General features: G+C 35.3%; 1 protein-coding gene across 1 annotated transcript in view; it reads left to right on the forward strand.

The window, feature by feature from the left end:
* POLN (DNA polymerase nu) overlaps positions 1–18,112 on the forward strand; it is an 87,919-nt gene that overhangs the window by 46,817 nt on the left and 22,990 nt on the right. Inside the window, exons 19-21 of the mRNA XM_031588283.2 lie at positions 10,682–10,764; positions 13,106–13,237; positions 15,684–15,794. Coding sequence (XP_031444143.2) covers positions 10,682–10,764; positions 13,106–13,237; positions 15,684–15,794 — 326 coding nt within the window. The remainder of the gene's footprint in view (positions 1–10,681; positions 10,765–13,105; positions 13,238–15,683; positions 15,795–18,112) is intronic.

The raw sequence follows: 18,112 nt of genomic DNA on the forward strand, positions 1-18,112 counted from the left end.
AACAGAATGCAGGCTGCGACATTAAGTGTCGAGGGAGATTTTGATTGGATATCAGGGGGAGTTTCTTCATGGAAAGAGTGGTTAGCCACTGAAACAGACTACCCTGGCAGATGGCAAAGTTGCCATCTCTGAAGGTGCTTAAAAAGATGTGTGAGTGTGGTAAGGGATGTAGCGGTGGACTTGTATGATCTTGAAGGTCTTTCTGAATCTAAATGACTCTGATTCTGCCAATCTCTTTCAAATTGTTCATTTGTCACTCTTCTCAGTAGGCTGGTGTTCCTCTGTCATAGTATATACTGGTATTGGCCATACTGCATCAAAATCCAGGAAGAGGGTCTTGATGTAGCTGAGAACATACTGCATAAATGTGATTTTTGTCCTGCTTTCCTGCTTGCATGCTTTTTTAACTGGGGATAGTACTGCTTTAGAGTTCCTATGACTCGAGCAATTTCTTCTCTGCTTCTTGATGTTTTCAAATATGTGAATAAGTTCTTTTTCCTGCTTTCCTTTTTCAGAGTTTAGAGAACTGGAGATTTCTCAGAACTGTATGCATCACAGGATAGTGCTACTTCATCAAATGTAACTACATTATTTATGGCTCTGGAACTTGCTTAGTCATTTTAAGCTTGAAAGACTCATCACTGTGTTCTGATGTTTTAACATGACATCTCTGATATCTGGAAGTCAGACTTACTTGCAATGTTTTAGGTTCCAGAACCTGAAATAGAATACAAAACCCAGAATTGTGTTGCCAAGTTCATTGTTTAGTGCCAAAGTGTGCAACTCAAAGGGTGAGGGAAAAAAAAAAAAAAAGGTTATTTGCAGACCAAAGCCATCTAAGAGAAGCTAAAGAGAGATTCTAATCTCAGTAGTTTGTTTGAACTTCTCTTTAAAAGCTGGAACTGAATTACAAGGACAATCACTCCCATGTGGTCTAAACAAATACCTGCCAGATAGATAGCATTCTTTTCAAGTGGCTACAGTGCCTAGCTTTTATCTAATGGCTAGATTTTTGGGGACATCAGGTGAACTTTTTTTTAACCTTAGTATTCAAATCTGTATGCTTGCTTCCAGAAAATTATGGAGTAAGGTTATACTGTGTAAGAAAACTTCTCCAAACCATGACCCTCTCCTGTTGCAGCTGAGATGCTGTTCACCAAGATTATAAGGCTGAAATAATTAGATTTGTTTAGCCGAGAGAAGATATGATTTAGAAAAAACAAAAAACAAAACATGAAAAAGCTCTTCAAATATATAAAAGTTTGTAGCAGAGTTGGCTGCAGTGTGAACAAAGCATAATGAATGAGTATATGCTGTTATAAGAGGGGTTTCAGTTTATGTTAAATAGAGGTTTTAAATGGTAAAGGTTGATAAATATGAAGATGAGTTAGCTATGAAAGCTGTGGAATATTCATCTTGAGGAGGAATGAGTCAATCAGACAGGTAATTTGAAGAATAGTGGGTGACTTTTCAGTCTCCCTCACAACTACGATTTTATGACCTTATGATCCTGAGTGGATTGCTTAAAGAACTCTGTTGGGAAACAGTGGTCTGTGAAACCCCTTAAGTGAAGAGCAACTGAGTTGCTGGCCCTCAGTACCTGAGCAAGTGTTTCAAAGTGGTACCCTCTCCACCTCATACTAACAAAATAAAAAAGCAAAAAAGCTATATGTGAGAACCAGAGACTGTGTGCGTATAATGAAGTAATTAGATTACATCTGCTAGATTGGGTCAGGCATCACAGAAGAGATCAGGTGTGCTCAGAAGAGTTCTGGTGAACATGTGCACAGTGGAGAGTTTCAGAAGCCTACTGAACGTTCAGGAGATGTCTTCAGAAGAAAATTGAAGGATATTCAGGATTCAGAGGCCACTTCATGGTGGGAAATGGGTTGGTTCACAGATTTGAATAAGGGCATCCACATCCATTTCATTCCTGTTTTCCACATTGTAGTCTAGATTGCATAGTTTCCTGTGGAATTGCCAGGATAAGAGTTGGTCTTTCACTGGGACTGTGTACTAGAGAGCTGATCAAAATATAAGTGCAGGGTTGCTTCTCTGAGATGAGCATCATCCTAGTGATCAGGTCCCTGCTTTATGTTCAAGTCTGTAGAAAATTCTTTATTGATTCATGCTTTTATCTAGTAAGTTATTCCTAAGGCACACAATGGCAGGCATCAACAAGTTATTACAGATATGTTTGCAACCATTCATCATCTTTGTTTCTACATAGATGAGTTTGTCATAAGTCCTAACGGATTTAGGAAAATAGCTTGCCCTATCTAGGTTGTAACTAACTTATTTCTTTGTAGCAAGGGCAGCTAATACCTAAAATAAGAGTAATAAGAGAAATTATTTTCCACTAATCATTCTGAAAAAGTTCCAATTTTATAATGTAGTCTTGTGTGGCTGACACTTGAAGAGTTATTCATTTACGTTGTATCATCTGTGAGAATCAGAGGAATCTGAACACTTAATTTCAAATGATCTTGGGAACTGCAGGCTGTTAACAAAATGTACTGAATATAAAAGTCTGTTTCCTCAGCTGATGTGTGTGTGGGATGATGGTAATATATAGCGAACTGCTTTGGTAAAAGAGGGACATGCTAATTTTGGAAATGACTCAAGAAAAAGCCCAGAGAGAAGCAAATCACAGAATTATTTGGGATTACCATATCAGAGAAACAAAAGTCTTTCATTTTCTCTTTAAAAAGGGCAGAGAAGTTCAACCAGATTTGAATAAAAAGAACACAGTACAGGAAGGTTTGTTTTGTTCTTTAGAGACTGTCTTTCTTTAGGAAGATAAGGAAATTTTATTGAATTACAGTCTGCCAAGCAAGGGGACTCAAGGAACTGATTATATCAAATAATGTTAATGTGAGTCCAACTTTTGTGCATTGGCATTTGGTCCATCAGGAACTATGGTGAAATAAGGACTTGTTTTTCCAGCCACTTGGAAATTCAAGACATAGAGCGACAGTGGTTCTATCTGTTGATGCCCTGCTGGTTGTGAAGAACACAGGAAATAAGCAAAGGGATTTTGGATATTCTTGAAATAAATCTAAATAAGTCATTGTAGGCTGAAATGTACAAAAAGATAGTGTGCTGGATCTATTTGAAAAAGATTAAGTTGAGCATGCACAAATGCTTGATGGTAACTAAATATATATGCACTTGCCTGTACCCATTTCATACGGCTTTGTTTAAAATGCATTTTTTGAATCAGATGGATTAAACATCTAGTGTTAGCAAAACACTATCATGTTTAGGTTACTTGGTGTAAATATATTCTATTGCAAACACTGAGTTCAGTTAAGCTGCCTACTCCCTTAGATTACTATTACTTACAACTGCAGACATCAGGCTTGAAATGAAAAAAAAAAAAACCTTAAAATATTAGTATTAATTCTAGGACTTAAATTCAAGGTTAATGTCAAATAACAAGAAAATCCAGTAAAACATCAATGAGATGAATAGACTTATCAGAGGTAAAACCAACATCTGTAGCTAAATTCTTTTTAAACAGTTATGATTAAAGTCCTAGTATATCCTTAGTTGAAAAGGACCCACAATGATCACCATTTCCAACTCCTGGCTCCACACAGGACTACCTAGAAGTTACACCGTAAGTCTGAGTGTTGTCCAAATGCTTCTTATTTATGGTTGTATTTTTTTGGAGAGTATTATCAGCAAACTTTTAAAGAAGTCTTCATTAATAGAGACACATCAGCTGGGTTTTTGTCAGGTTGTTAAAGAACAACAAAGTGATTATGTTGATCAAGGTGGACTTCTATCAAGGAAATAAGTACCACTTTACCAGTCCTCTCATCCCAATTAGCCAGTAGGTTCAATTTAAATGGGAAGGCATGCATTCCAAATCAAATCACATTCAGGATCAGATGTGCTGTGGCCCAATGTCTACCTGTTGAGATGCCATTTATTATGAAGCTGGTATTTAACAGTAACTTAGATTTTAGATCATTTGTGAATGAGGGTGTACTGTTAGCAGCTCCTGCAGCTGTTGTACTGCACTACAACATCAGTGGCACTGTTTAACTAAACAGTTTTAGTTAGCAAAGCTAGTTAGTTTTTTTTCTTTAAAGCTAGCTCTGAAATCTCTGTGCCACAACACAGTCTGAGGTATATTGGTATCATGGTCAAGAAATATGAGTTAATTTTGGTCATGAAATAGGGTTAACATTATGGTGAATTAAAGAAATAATGATGCAAGAGGCTGCCTTTATTTTAATAAATTTAGTGCTAGTAAATGTTTCTGGTTGTTGTCACTCAGTGACCAATTCAGCAGTGCAGATACCATCATGGCTGTAGCTCTGGGCTGGAGAATCATTGGGCGCAATTACTCACTTAGTGTGGGCCATGAATTATTTCCACCAGGCTGTTGAATTGCAGTGCCATGTATAAGTGGTAAAAGTTTTAAAGTATGGATGTCTGATGTTTTCTAGTTAACCTCGCTGCTTCAGGAGATGAATGGTTATTTTAATTGATATAGTCAGTGCCTCACAGAATCATAGAATGGCCTCACTTCATACAGTTTGGGTATTTTGTCTATTCAAAATTCTAATAAACTACCTCCATACCTGTTTCAAATTAAATTGAAATTTAATTAAAATTAAAGTTTCTTGTACCTGGTAGCCAAATGAAATTAAATGCCTTGGATAAAATCTCCCCAGCGCACTTCATAGCAAAACTAATATTGCCTAATTGCTATTGGAAGTAATCCACTTATCTATTGAAATTGTATTTGTCTTTCCACTGCCAAACTATTGTTTCCTTGTCATCTCATGATCAAATACTACATCTTTTCCTCTCTTTCTACTTGCTCAGCCCCTACTTTATGCAAAAATATATGCTTTAATAATTCTTTTTATTGCAGAAGAGCAGGAGTCTTTTTTTCTTCTTTAGACTCCATGATATGGTATATTTCTCCAGCTGTGTAGGGATAGCTTTGCAATTACTAAAATCTAGAGTGGGTGAAATAGAATCAGTATTCTAATTTTGTTCCTACATGATGTGTTGGGCATCAGTTTGTTGTGAGTAGCTTGAAACACAACCTCCATGTTCTCTGCATACTTCATTTCACTTTTTCTTTTCTGTGCTAATATTCTTTGTTTGGGATTAGTCAGTCTCGTATCTACCTGAAAACACTGTGATATCAGCTGTAATTGAATCCTCAATTTATGTCTCCAGTGTTGGCATAGGGGACAGGAATATCATTAATGATGAAGTTGATTACTTTCACCTAGATTTTTGTGAGAGTAACAGATTAAATCATTGTTCTGAATAATTGTCATCATTTAAAATCAAGCTTGCTTGCCTTAGGCAAAACGCATTAGTTCTAGATTGAGATTTTCTTCTTACAACAGACATTATTTGTGAAAATGTCTGTTCATTAATGAATAATTGTAGTAACTGTTAAATTTTTACAAAATAAATCATACTCAAAAGATTTTGACAGGAAAACTCTTGGAAACTGGCGTTTGCAAATTTAATGTTCACAATAGCTGTAATGCTTGTTTTGCCTTTGCATTAAACAGAGCAGCATCCATAAATTAGAGTGTAAATATGTATATTCTATTGATATATAGGTGCTCAATCTAGATCTTGCCTTCTGGTATTGCAGTATGTTTTTTTCAAAAAGCATTGATGCAGTGATTTAATTTGCTGTCACTTCTCTTCACCCTCTCTGGTGTCCATTCTTTCCACCCATGACCCCTTCATCTTGAAATTCAGTAACAGGGAAGAGGTTCAGTTTGCCTTCTCAAATCAGCATTTTAAAACATCATAGGGTCTGAATTAAACTCAGCTCATGGCTGCTGATGTTGAATATTTTAACAGTTTTACTTCTGTAGCAAAGTATGTTTTGAAAGCTGACTTTGCAGTAGTTAATATTAATGCAATTCAACAGTCTATTTACTTTACACTCTGACAGATTGTCTATATGGTAACTTATTTCACCTTATAGTATACAGTTCCTTGCAGAAGTGCAACTGTGACATTTGTTTAGGCTGACAACTAGTAAGGCAGAGGCAACTGTCTTTAGGAAGCATAATGGTTTGAGAAAGCATTTTGGTTTTAGAGTTACACAAATGCTTTAAATAAACCAGGTTGTTAACGACAAGCTTAACCAGGCAGCTTAATTTTATATTAGATTGGAAGCTTAATATTATTGCACCTCAGATGTTTTCTTAACATTCTAGAATAACTAAAAAAAAAGTTTCATAACTTTTATCAACACAACTAACACATCAACTAGTGAAAAACAAGCACTGTAATGTTGTGCAGTTCTGAGTTGTTTCACTGTTTGACAGTGCTTAACTTTTCTGATTTTGTGAAGAAATGTCTTGTGTATGAAGAGTTATCTTCAAGTAGTCATCTTCATCATGAAATATTTATTTCATTCAACTCAATTAACTTGAGTCTCAATATAAATCCTGATGAAATTAAGAATGTAAAGGCAGGTATTGCAAATCTACACCATTTTCAAAATGTTTTGAGGTGCTACAGCACATTTTGACACAGTTTATAAACAGGATTGAATGTCACAATAGTAGTTAGATTTACATTGATGAAACTTTTACAGTAAAGAAATAATGAAACAGTGGATGCATTTTGTGAAATAGTACTGTGAATACAATTAGTAGGTGCCAAGGAAGTCAAGTAAAGATTGTGGAAAACAGAGGAACATCTTGTCATATCAACTTTGAGAACTGAGAGTCCATCTTGTCTGGAAACTTTTTCTTAGGCTGAGGTCAAACATCTTTATGCAAAAGTTAAGACCTCCTTGCTTTTGAAACAGAATTTCATGTCCACTGATTGTTGTAAAACAAACGAAACAAAAAGACTCTTCAGTATTAATTTTGCTTTTAATTAAATATAATCACATTTAATGTAATGTATTAAATATGATTACATTTAATAAGCATAATAGAAAATTAAGGTGTGAGAGATGTTTTCAGTGAAGAGATGTTTTGTTCAGAATATCATCCTTCTCTGCAGAAGATCCTCATTGTATTTTCTTCCTCTTTTGAGTGCCCTGCCAAAATATTTAGATGTCTGTATCTTACCTCTTTCTTAACTGCATAGAGGCAGTTTGATCAAATGTGATCTTCCCTTTTCCCCAGTTTGTTTTTTCCAAGCAACATGCACATTGTTTGCTGATGGTTTGATATGGTGACTGACAGAAGTTATATCACCATTTGGTGTTATGTGCAGAGAACTTTTTTCTGATATGTATCTTAGGTTGCTCTGAGGATCCATCTATTTCTTTATGAGGTTTTGAGACTCCTGACTAAATCAGGATTACTAATTATTTGAAACATTGCTGCAACTACCTCTATCATCTCTCAACATGGCTTCCGTTCCTTTTTGAAACTTCTTTCAGAAAAAAAGTGAAAAGTGAAGAACAAACTCTCAGACCATTAATTCCCTGACATGTAGTTTAAAACAAGTGGTCATCTTGGCTTGTGTAGCTCTCTTAATCTGTTTAAATTTATTTATTCATTACTGATAGCCATCACCACTGATGTTCACAGTGGCACCTGATGGTGGGTATTAGTTAGCCTGACTCTTTTATTCTCTATTTCCAAAGCTGAAGACCCCAAGATGAGTGTTGTCTAGTTGATTAATTCTTTCAACAATCACGGCTCAGAAATAAACATCACCTGTCTGGGTAACTCACTGCATGAGAGAAATACAAATCTGATAGAAAAGCACTTTTATGAAGGGGAGAAGAGGTGAAGGTTCCAGAGGAGTGTGTCCTCTCTCATACTCTTCCATTGATATCAAACACTTCCTATTCTAACTGAATGAAGTCCAGAATTGTTTTGTTGTTTTTTTTTAAGAGAAATCTGTGAATTTTTTTTGTCAAGAGCATTGAAAACAACTGCTATCTAATTTGTCTTCTCAATATCAAGTATATGGGAGATCAATATCTTAGTAAAGATAATGGATTGGTTTACCCCCGTGTGAATCCTTCAACAAATTGTTACTGATGACAGGTATAGTTTATGACATGTCCTTGTTGCAATCTCTATAGCTGGGCCCCTGGTACTTCAAAGTGTAGCAGCAGGAGACTCCAGGCCCATGGAGAAAACTGCAAAGATATGTCTTTATCACCTGTAGTGTGCTTGAAAGCTAGATATCCTCTTCTGTAGAAGGTTTAGGATGAATGAAATAAATCTTCATGCAATGGACTACAGGGGCTACTCAGACAAAATAATTTATTTTATAATGAACCACTGGAAGGATTTGAAAAATCGTAAAGTGCTTTTGGAATCTTGAAAAAGAGCTTTATAGGAGTTGTAAAGCTTTTCCTCACGCTAAAAGAGCATAAAACAAATTAAGATGCATTTTGATGAGGTGGCATACAAAGAGGAAAAGAGATAAAATGACAAAGATGTGCTATAGAAAAGATGATATCGAGCTGACTGATGTAGTCTTTCTTCCAAAGATGTTGAACATGGTTATCCAAGGTGAAAGCTTTTTATTTAAAAAAAAAAAAGCAAAACGGAGTGAAATAAAATATGAAGTGTTGCAAACTTTTAATCAGTGTATACTTAGGTTATCTCAGAAACATCTTCCTTTATGTTACCTGCTGTTTCCCTTTTGAAAAGATGGAAGTCTGTGTTTCAGATGCTTCTTTCCTATTTTAGAAAGTATCTTACCTTTCCATCCTCTATTGGCCTGAATAGATAGAAGGTGCCAAATCCAGGCTACATAGAGGGTGTGGTAGGACAGTCCTGCTAAGACTGGCAACATGTTCCATGATCTTCAAACTGATATGGTGCCTAGTGTTATTGTGTTGCATGAGAAAGACTGTCTATTTCTCTGGCCTAATTGAGCAAGTTAAAATCTTCAATGTAGTCAGTGTCACGATGTAGTGGTCAGAGTTGATGGTTTGTCTAGGTTCCAGGAAATCCAGAAGGCTTAACCCTTTCCTATCCTAAAAGATAGTGCACGTCACTTTAGCCACTGAGGACTGTGTCTTGAACTCTTCTTTGGTGGTAAGTGCACTTGTTGCCACTGTATGCACTGCCATTTTGATTCTGTCTTGTTGTGGTGACACCATTTCTTGTCACCAGTAATGATAAAGTCTGGGAAACTGTCACTTTCAGCCTTGTATTGGTTCAAAAACTTCTGAGAAGCTTGCTTGTGTTGTTTTCTGTTCTTGTGTGAGCACCTGTGGGGTCCACCTGGTGCAAACTTTGTATTATTCCAGTATTGCTACCCTCATTTCCAGTGAATCAAAGCCAACATTCAGCTCTATGTGCAGTTCCATGTTTGTATTCTGCCACTTCACACAGGTGAGCTCATTGAGACTCTTCATTTTGTTGTGCAACGGCTGTGCATGGCCATCTGAAACACAGCTTGTCTTTCACAGCATTGGTGCCACTGCTGAAATACACCATTCTGTTTCCTTATCCTCACATCTGCTGTTTGGTCTCTATTATCATTCAGCAAGAGTCAATGAATGTCAATGGATGCAATTTTTTTCATATCAAGGAGCACACCTCTGCTTCTCTGTCAGCTGCCATTTTGTCAGACTGCTCCTCTGCTGCCATCTGTATCACAGCAACAATATGTAATGGAATATTGGTGGGAAAGTTCAACTTCACCAATACCTGCCTTTGACATTGTGGATACATTGTTTTTGGAGCAACCCTTGTATCTACATATAACATAAAGGAGCTTAACAAAGTATACCAAACTGGTTCTTAAAATGCGATTGAATCGTCATCAATGGACTCACGAGAACTTTTTCACAAGCTGTTCATATGGCATCAAGCATCTCTGATTGCAGTCCATCTTTAACTTCCCAAAAACAGTTTGTGTAGATACTAATATTCAAAGTGTGAGCCAATTAGGTAGAGATTTCTTCCAATAAGCTTCCATTTAAACCATATTACCAATATGCTTCAGTGCTATAAATGGTCAGTAATGTCAGCATTCTTCCTGAAGCTATGTTTAGATAAGAGAAAGCATAGATAGCACATAATTGGTGATTGCAGAGTCCTAGCTTTTAATTTACAAATTACTAAATCCATTAGCCCTTTTATAGGACAGTCTACATCCTTGGTGTGTGAATGAGAAGCAGGAAGGACAATGCTTGTTGCAAGTAAACTAGCTACAGTCTCTGCTCCTGCTGCTGTTTTATGATGTATCTCCATTTCAGAGCTCTGTAAAACATATAAGAGATTCAGTGCATGCTTTTATCAGCAATTATTCTTGATGAAGGGTCAGATATTCTTACTAATGAAATTTATATAACATTTGTTTAAATAAGCTTGAGGTCAAACTTTTCTTAGTGTTTCTGTATACTTTGTGTCTTGAAGAAATGTTGATGCTGGGAAGGTTTAACTTTTCTCATGGGTCAGTATTAGAACTTCTTCATCCTAAGGAATTAATAATATAGTAGGAGGAATTTTCCTAGTCAAGGATTTGATTAAAAAAATCAAACAAAAAACAAAATGAGGATTAAAGAGCTACATTTTCTGAGGTCTGTCACCACCAAAATTTGTAAACAAGCTGTGTGTTCATTGTGCCTAAGGTAAAAGCTCCTAATTTCTTCTGTTTATGTCTTGTTAATCCGTAGTTAAATATGTTTCTGTGAGGATAAAAATGTAAATTGATTTTAACTGAAAATTATTTTTGTTTGTTTGTTTAGGAAGGGCATTCCAAGTGGACAAGTGAAACAAACTGATAGAGAGCAAGCAAAGCGTATTGTTTACTCAGTGGTTTATGGAGCAGGTAGGCATTCTTATAAAACAAATTGCTACAGTAAGTTCATACCATATATGTAACTTATGCAAATATAACAAATGTCTGAAGATGAGTTAAATTTTGTCAGTGTATTATGTTTTGATTTTCATCAAGTATTGTTAAATAATTAAAATTATCAAATTAATATACCTGCGTTGACCTACGTAAAAATTACTCAGATGTCAGATTTATTTGCTGTGGATGTAAGGGATGCATTTGTCTTCAACTAAAATAGGTATAATTTCTAGGAAACTTTTTTTTCTGTTGATCTTTAGACAGAGATGAGAACAGCTCTAATTAAATTAGAAGAACTCAGATACTGTCTCTAACTCAGATATTAACTCAAGACGCATTCTTATAATCACGGAATGTTAAGACTGGAAAGGACCTCTGGTAGAGATTGCTGGTATTATGCTTACTGGAGTCAGTGGAAGTCTACTACTTTCATGTAGTGATCTTTTTTTGGTTTATGCTTTCTTAGCTTTACGTTACTCTTGGTTCGTATTTTTAAAATCTTTCCTATAATCTTGGAGGACAGAAAAGACTATAATACAGAAATGTTTTACTAGATCTAGGAGTTGGTACCTTAATTAATATACCATCTATTGAGAGAGAGAGCAGAATTTCAGACATTTTGCCTAATGTGGAGCAGTTATATTCATCTGTTTATGCCTCAGTCATCCTGTGAACCTACAGAAAAGGCAACTTAAACTTCTGTGAAAGAAAGAATCAATTCTCTTCAATGGAACTAGTCCAGTGTTCAAGCCTTGACTTACACGGAGCACAGAGGCGTGTCAAAGTGTTTAAATGAAAACCAGAGAAGCTGGTTAGAAGTGTTATTTTCAGTTTTGAAATATGATATTATAGACTGGAAAATGCTAGAACGCACATGCTATTAGTAACAGTTCCCCTGGCATGGATAAAAAAAGGGGAGTGCTCAAGGAAGCTTCAGCCCACTCCTGGGAGTTGCTTAGCATGGCCTGTGCTCCCATGTAGTCAAACATGAGCTTAAGTGGCTGTAGAGTCTTCTCTTTTTGCTTTCCAGGAATTGCATTTTGCTGGAACTTCTCAGACTCCCTTGTTGTTATTGTGGCTTAGTTTTCCTTCTCTTGTATGTAATAGTTTGTTCTGTACAGCAGTAGTTCTTTAGAAGGGTAACATGGACAAATATAGATGTTGCAGTTCTCCAAGGAAGCCTCAGCACTCTTCTAGCTATTAACAACACATGCTTTTGCAGATAGATTTGTCATTTTCTGACCAAGAAATTAAGAACAAGTTATTTAGATGTAAAATAGATTCCCAGGCCAGTAACAGCTCAGCTAGGAGTCATGTTAGATGTGCATTTCCTGTTCTAGCACCTTGTCTGGACTGGTGTTCCTGTAGCTCAGTGCGGATCCCAGCATGACAGAACAAAATGCTACATTATTCTGTATTCAGAAGTCTGAATGCGTATCAGACTGACAGGGATGGTATTTAGGTGGCTGAAATTCCTTCTCTTTAGGAATGCTGGATAATTTTTCTTGACAGTATTACCATGACAGTAACTATTCTATGCTTTTAGTGCCTTGAGACTTTGCCTCTCAGCTTATGTTGTTTCCAGACGCAGTGTTGGTTTTGTGATGCCGTGCAGACAAATATATCCGTCTTTCAAACCTCATCTGACTAAAGTTGATGTGTGTGTTATTTTTAATGAAAATATTTAATTTATAAATGTATTTAAACTGAAGCTCTTAGATAATATTTTAGTACTTTGGTATAATATTATATGTTTGTGAAATATATAATAATAATATATATTGTTCATCTATATCTTATCCAAAATGCAGTACTCCTTTCCATGTCTGCTGAAACACTTTTCTATTCTGCATTTTTTTTTCCAGCCCTTTCATCTCACAACTTGGACTTAGATTTCTGTAGAAATTGAGGAGTCCAAGACTGTTTGAAATCTGTGGGATTCACACTCCTAACTGTATTTTTTAAATCAGGCCACTTGGTCTGTTTACTTCTGTTAGGTTTTTTTTTTTTTTATGACTTCTACACCATACCAAAAGCTTCTGGCTAAACTCAACTAGCCATATCTCCATTTCTTTTTTACATAATTTGTAGGTTCTACATCTCCTCCTTAGAGTCTGCAGATTTCAACTTCAATGAAACATTCAAGCTTAAGGATAACATTTGCATCATTGAAATATGATTATGGTATATCAGATCCATCCTGTTTCATGGAGATGAGCGTATTTACCAATTTCAGTAATTGTGAACGTACAGTGTTATTGTCTGTAATGGATTTCTGTTCTGTTTTTCTTTTTTTTTTTTCTTTGTGTACCAGGTAAAGAACGTCTTGCTGAATGCTTGGGAATTACTCCTCTTGAAGCTAGTCACTTTATAGAGAGTTTTATGCAAAAATACAAGAAAGTACATGAATTTACAAAGAAAACCATTGGACAATGCCAAAATAAAGGTAATCCAAATTGACAAGCATTTTTTTTTTAATTTTCATTGTGTCACAATGATGAAGAACCTAAATTCACATACTTACAGAACAAGAGATAATACGTAATATCATCTCTTTGTGAGTCAGGTTTTTTTTCTTTTTTACTCCTAAGACAAACTGGTTAAGCTTCTCTGCCTTTTCTAAGAAAGATGCTAGCAAAGTAATATTTCTGTTCTCAGGCTGACCTCTACTTAATGTCAAGCTACACTACATCATTTCAACATAAAATGTACTCTAACACAAATCCAGGGAATATTTTACATCACTGCCGAACCATGAAAGTCCAGCCATTTAGTCAAAGAACCAGTTTACAGAAATAATTTTTAAATATGTATTTCTTTGTTGCACTAGTCAGAATTTCTGTTCTTCAAGCTCAGGTGGTATCTGTTATGACAGATGTGTGCAGAGTGCTTCTTGAAGCCAGTAGCTGCAAACCCTTTTAGCATTGAATTTGTTGTTAGTCTACATATTCATTTACATTTAGAGAATCCTAGGAGCGCAGCAATTACAGAAGAGAAAGAACAGTTGCTAGAAATATTGTAAAAGTTTACTAGAAGAACTGTCAAGATGGATTTCCTAGTACACTATATGGTACGGTATAGCATACTAGGAATACTGTAGAAATAAATAGTAAATTTGCGATATAATATTGCCTATAATTGTTGAAGTGAACATAATGGTAGAAACAAGTAACTGATTCAGACTTCTTTTAGTTTTGTAGACCTTAAAATTCTACTGGGAGCATGAACTTTTGTTGTGTCATGGAATTACATTCCTTTATTCATTAATATTGCTGAAGAAAACATAGTTTTCAGAAGCTTCCCTTTAAGGAATGAAGCTCAACAACAAAATACATACTGTAAAATATTACACAATTATGATGTATTTGTTTTGATTTACTTAAAATAGCAGTGTTTTCTTCTCTTAAAAATAAATGAGTTTCCGTAATCAAGACTCTGTGCTCAAGAATGTTTTATTGTGCTGAGTAGACAAGAGTGCCATAACTAATGTCCTTGATTGTGGTTAAAACATAGTACACTCTAATTAGTACTCCTCTCACTCTGAACTGTTTATTTCAGTTATATAAGCTAAAAAAATTTTGCAGCAGACAAACATTGTTTTGTACTTTTCTTGTTCATCCATCTCAGATTAAAAAACTCTTCCAACCTAGAGAGCTCATTTTTACTTATCTGCGGTTCAAAGATGAATGGCATCTGACCAACTAATTTTATTTAGGTTTTACAAATGTTCAGTACTTAATTTACAATAAACATACCATAGAGAAATAGGATTATTACATTAAATCTATTTCTCATTGAGTGTTTAGTGTTTTAAAAATACTTGCTTCTTACTGTTCTTCGCAGAAAGTCTTAGTTGAATTGGGAAGTCTGATTTGCCAAAGAGTATCCCAACCTCCACACAGTTCCCTGTTCTAAAAATTGAGCTTTTCATGTCAGTGCTGTTGGTAATATAGAAATTAACAGAAAGCTTTATTATTTCAGCAGAACTAATAATATAATGTGCATAATATTGGGTTTGTGTTGTACATAGTAAAGTCAGAACTCTGTGTTTTTAGAGGTTTTATTGCGCTTGAGATTAAATTATGGTGTGTAGTCTGAGCTTCAGTGGTATCCAGTGATGGCCTATGGGTAGTCAGAGTGATCAGAAGTGTAACAGAAAACATTTTGTAGGACAAGGCTTAGTTTTGGGAGATAAGCTGAAGCAAGACTTTACAAGTGTTTTTTGGACAGGAGGACCACATGATCTCTCTTTCTCTCTCTGTTCCTCTCACTTGTCCTCCAAAAAAAAAAAAAAAAACAGTGATGATAGCAAAATACTTCATTGGGCTAAAAATAAATGTTTAACTATTTTTCTTTTAAATTATTTACTTAACTGGAGGTAAGAAAGGTTGGTTGTGGAAGGGACATGAAACGATTGCATTAAGAAAATCAGGAAAAAAAAAAATCCCCCAAAATTATTTGACAATTTTGGGAATGATTTATTAATGGTTTAATTGCTGTGCAAATTGATTTTTTTGCTATTCCCAAGTAAACTATTCATTGCATGGAAAGCTCTAATTATGGCTAGTAATAGATAGCTAATTCTGCTAGGTATTTATAGTTTCATCTCCCACTGAGAGTTTGCTATTTTACCAGCATATTAGCAGATAATCCTAATGAAAATACAGCTTTAATGAACATAAGTTTTTATTGTATAACATGTATCAATTCTCTGAATAAAATAATGCTGAAGCTAACAATGCAATAAGCTCTGAATACTTTCTGAGGGCAAAATACCAAATTATCTCAAGCAGTACACAATTACAAAAAATCTGCATTATCTTCAAAAATAATTTTTGAAGTTTAACTTCTAATTGCTCTAGAAATGCTGATTTCTACTTAAATCCTACAAGGTTATGTGGTTTCCATTATGGGACGCAAGAGACTGCTTGCTAATATCAATTCACAGGATTACAAACTACGCACTCAAGCAGAGAGACAAGCTGTCAATTTTGTTGTTCAAGGTAAAAACTCACCTATGTACCCACCTACTTACCTACCATCTATCTATCTTAACTCTAACAAACGACATCACTTTTGCTCTCAAAAAAATGAGTATTCTCATAGTCTGTTAAAGTAAGCTACTGAGGCATGAGTTTTATTATAAAAACAGAAGTTTAAAATATTTATTCTAGGTCCCTTGGAAACTTCAGATAAACACAGTGTATTAATACAGTAGAGCTCTCTGTCACTGTTAAATATAGGTGTAGATGCTAAATACATATGGTGAAAACATAAGATTTCAAGGCTTGAACGCGTGGTTGTCTAAAATATTTTCCTTTCTGGTTTCTTTGAAAGTTTCTTTCAAAGTGCTTCTGTGATTTTTACGCTTACAGTTTCTGGCTTTTTTTTTTTGTCACTCAGCTTTAGTTTAAGAAATATGCACTCTTACCTTATTATATTTTGTTTTGAAACCCAACTCTTCATAAGGAACATTTGAAAATAATTCTCTGAAGGGTGAAAATAAGTGTGTTTCTTCAGAGAAAAACATTGGAAAATTACTATATAAATTGGAAATGTAAAAATCAGCACAAAAATACAAAAATATTAGTAATAGGTATATTAATATATTTCTGTATAAGTTGTTTGGACCCAAGTCTTGTATAGAATTAACCACATAAGGAACAAATAGAAACTGAGCTGGCAGTCCAAAGCTGAGATCCATCCTACCAAACCTCAGAGACATTATTTCTTTGTTTGGAAGACACTGACAAGGCTTTCATTAAGCTATATTGGACGTGTACAATTTACAGACGAGCAAAAACTGCTTTCTAAATACAGTGATGGAGTGCTTTTTATAGAGTCATTTGAATTTTCTTTTTGAAAGGATCGTTTGGTTTCTTTTTTTTTTTTTCCTCCAAATATTATTCATGTTAATGTTTAATTTTAAAAATGACTTAAGTAATTATGTCATGTTTGACATTCCATATAATCAGTAACTGAATTTAGTACTATCTCTACAAGAACATGTACAGATCTAGAATTCTAATATATACCCTGCTGCTTGAGTAACAATTGTGCTCAAGTGATAACTGCCTTGCTGTATGAGGCTCTCAAATGCAGAATTTTTGCAGAGGGTTGTTAGAGTTAGGCTAATATGGTCAGGTTGCGGTTAGACTTGATGATCTTTAAGGTCTTCTCCAACCTGAGCAGTTTTAAGATTTTATGGTTCTATGATTTTAAAATATCCTTATAACATCTGCAGCAAAGCTTGTATGTTTGTACATCTGGGAATACCTACACAAGCTTTTCTAGAGACTTGTGTTCATTTCACTTCAGTTTCATCCCACTGAACAGCAGCCCTCTGCAGCTGAAGACACAATGCTTGAGCTAATACAGTGGGTCCTGCTGAGAGTATGGGATAACGTTAATAAAGCTACACTGCCCTTGTAGCACCGCTTGCTTGTGCCCATCTGTCCTAAGAGCTTGGAGCTGAGGCAAGGCTGAATCATAGGATAGAATCATAGAATCATTAAGTTTGGAAAAGACCACTAAGATCATCTAGTCCAACTGTGGAACCATGGTTAGCATGCTTACAACACCATCACAGGACTTCTTGTGAAATTCTCTTACATTAATAAGATTAATATATTTAATTGTCTGTTCAAATAATGCTGGAGGAGGTATCTGAAAAAAAAGTTGTAACTATTATTCAAAACATGTAATATTGGAAGATAAGGTGAAACAAGGATTAAAAACTTTAACATAGTCAGTAATTCTAGATTTTATTAGAAAATTTGCTCTAGACTCTAAGTTTTTTTTTTTAACTGCAGTATTTCATCTCTGAGAAAATATTTAAATGCTGTAAAATCTTTCTATGATATACTAAAGCATTTTTAGTTAGAGCATTAGAGTTAATGTACTAAACTGCAAATAATGTGTTTTATGTTTATATATCTGTGATTCCCATCTACAAGAGGGCTCATAAGGAGGATTCAGAGAACTACAGGCCTGTCAATCTGAGCTTGGTGCCAGGGAAGGTTATGGAACAGATCATCTTGAGTGAGATCACACAACATGTGCAGGATAACCAGTGGATCAAGCCAAGACAACATGAGTTCATGAAAGGCAGATCCTGCTTGACAAACTTGATCTGCTACAATGATCGAGTGACCCACCCAGTGGATGAGGGAAAGGCTGTTGATGTAGTCTACCTAGACTTCAGCAAAGCTTGACACTGTCTCCCACAGTATTCTCCTAGAGAAGCTGGCAGTCTGTGGCTTGGGCAGGTACACTCTTTGCTGGGTAAAGAACTGGCTGGAGAGCCAGGCCCAGAGAGTAG

This window comes from Phasianus colchicus, chromosome 4, assembly GCF_987193195.1.
Source record: "Phasianus colchicus chromosome 4, bPhaCol1.hap1.1, whole genome shotgun sequence".
NCBI lineage: Eukaryota > Metazoa > Chordata > Aves > Galliformes > Phasianidae > Phasianus > Phasianus colchicus.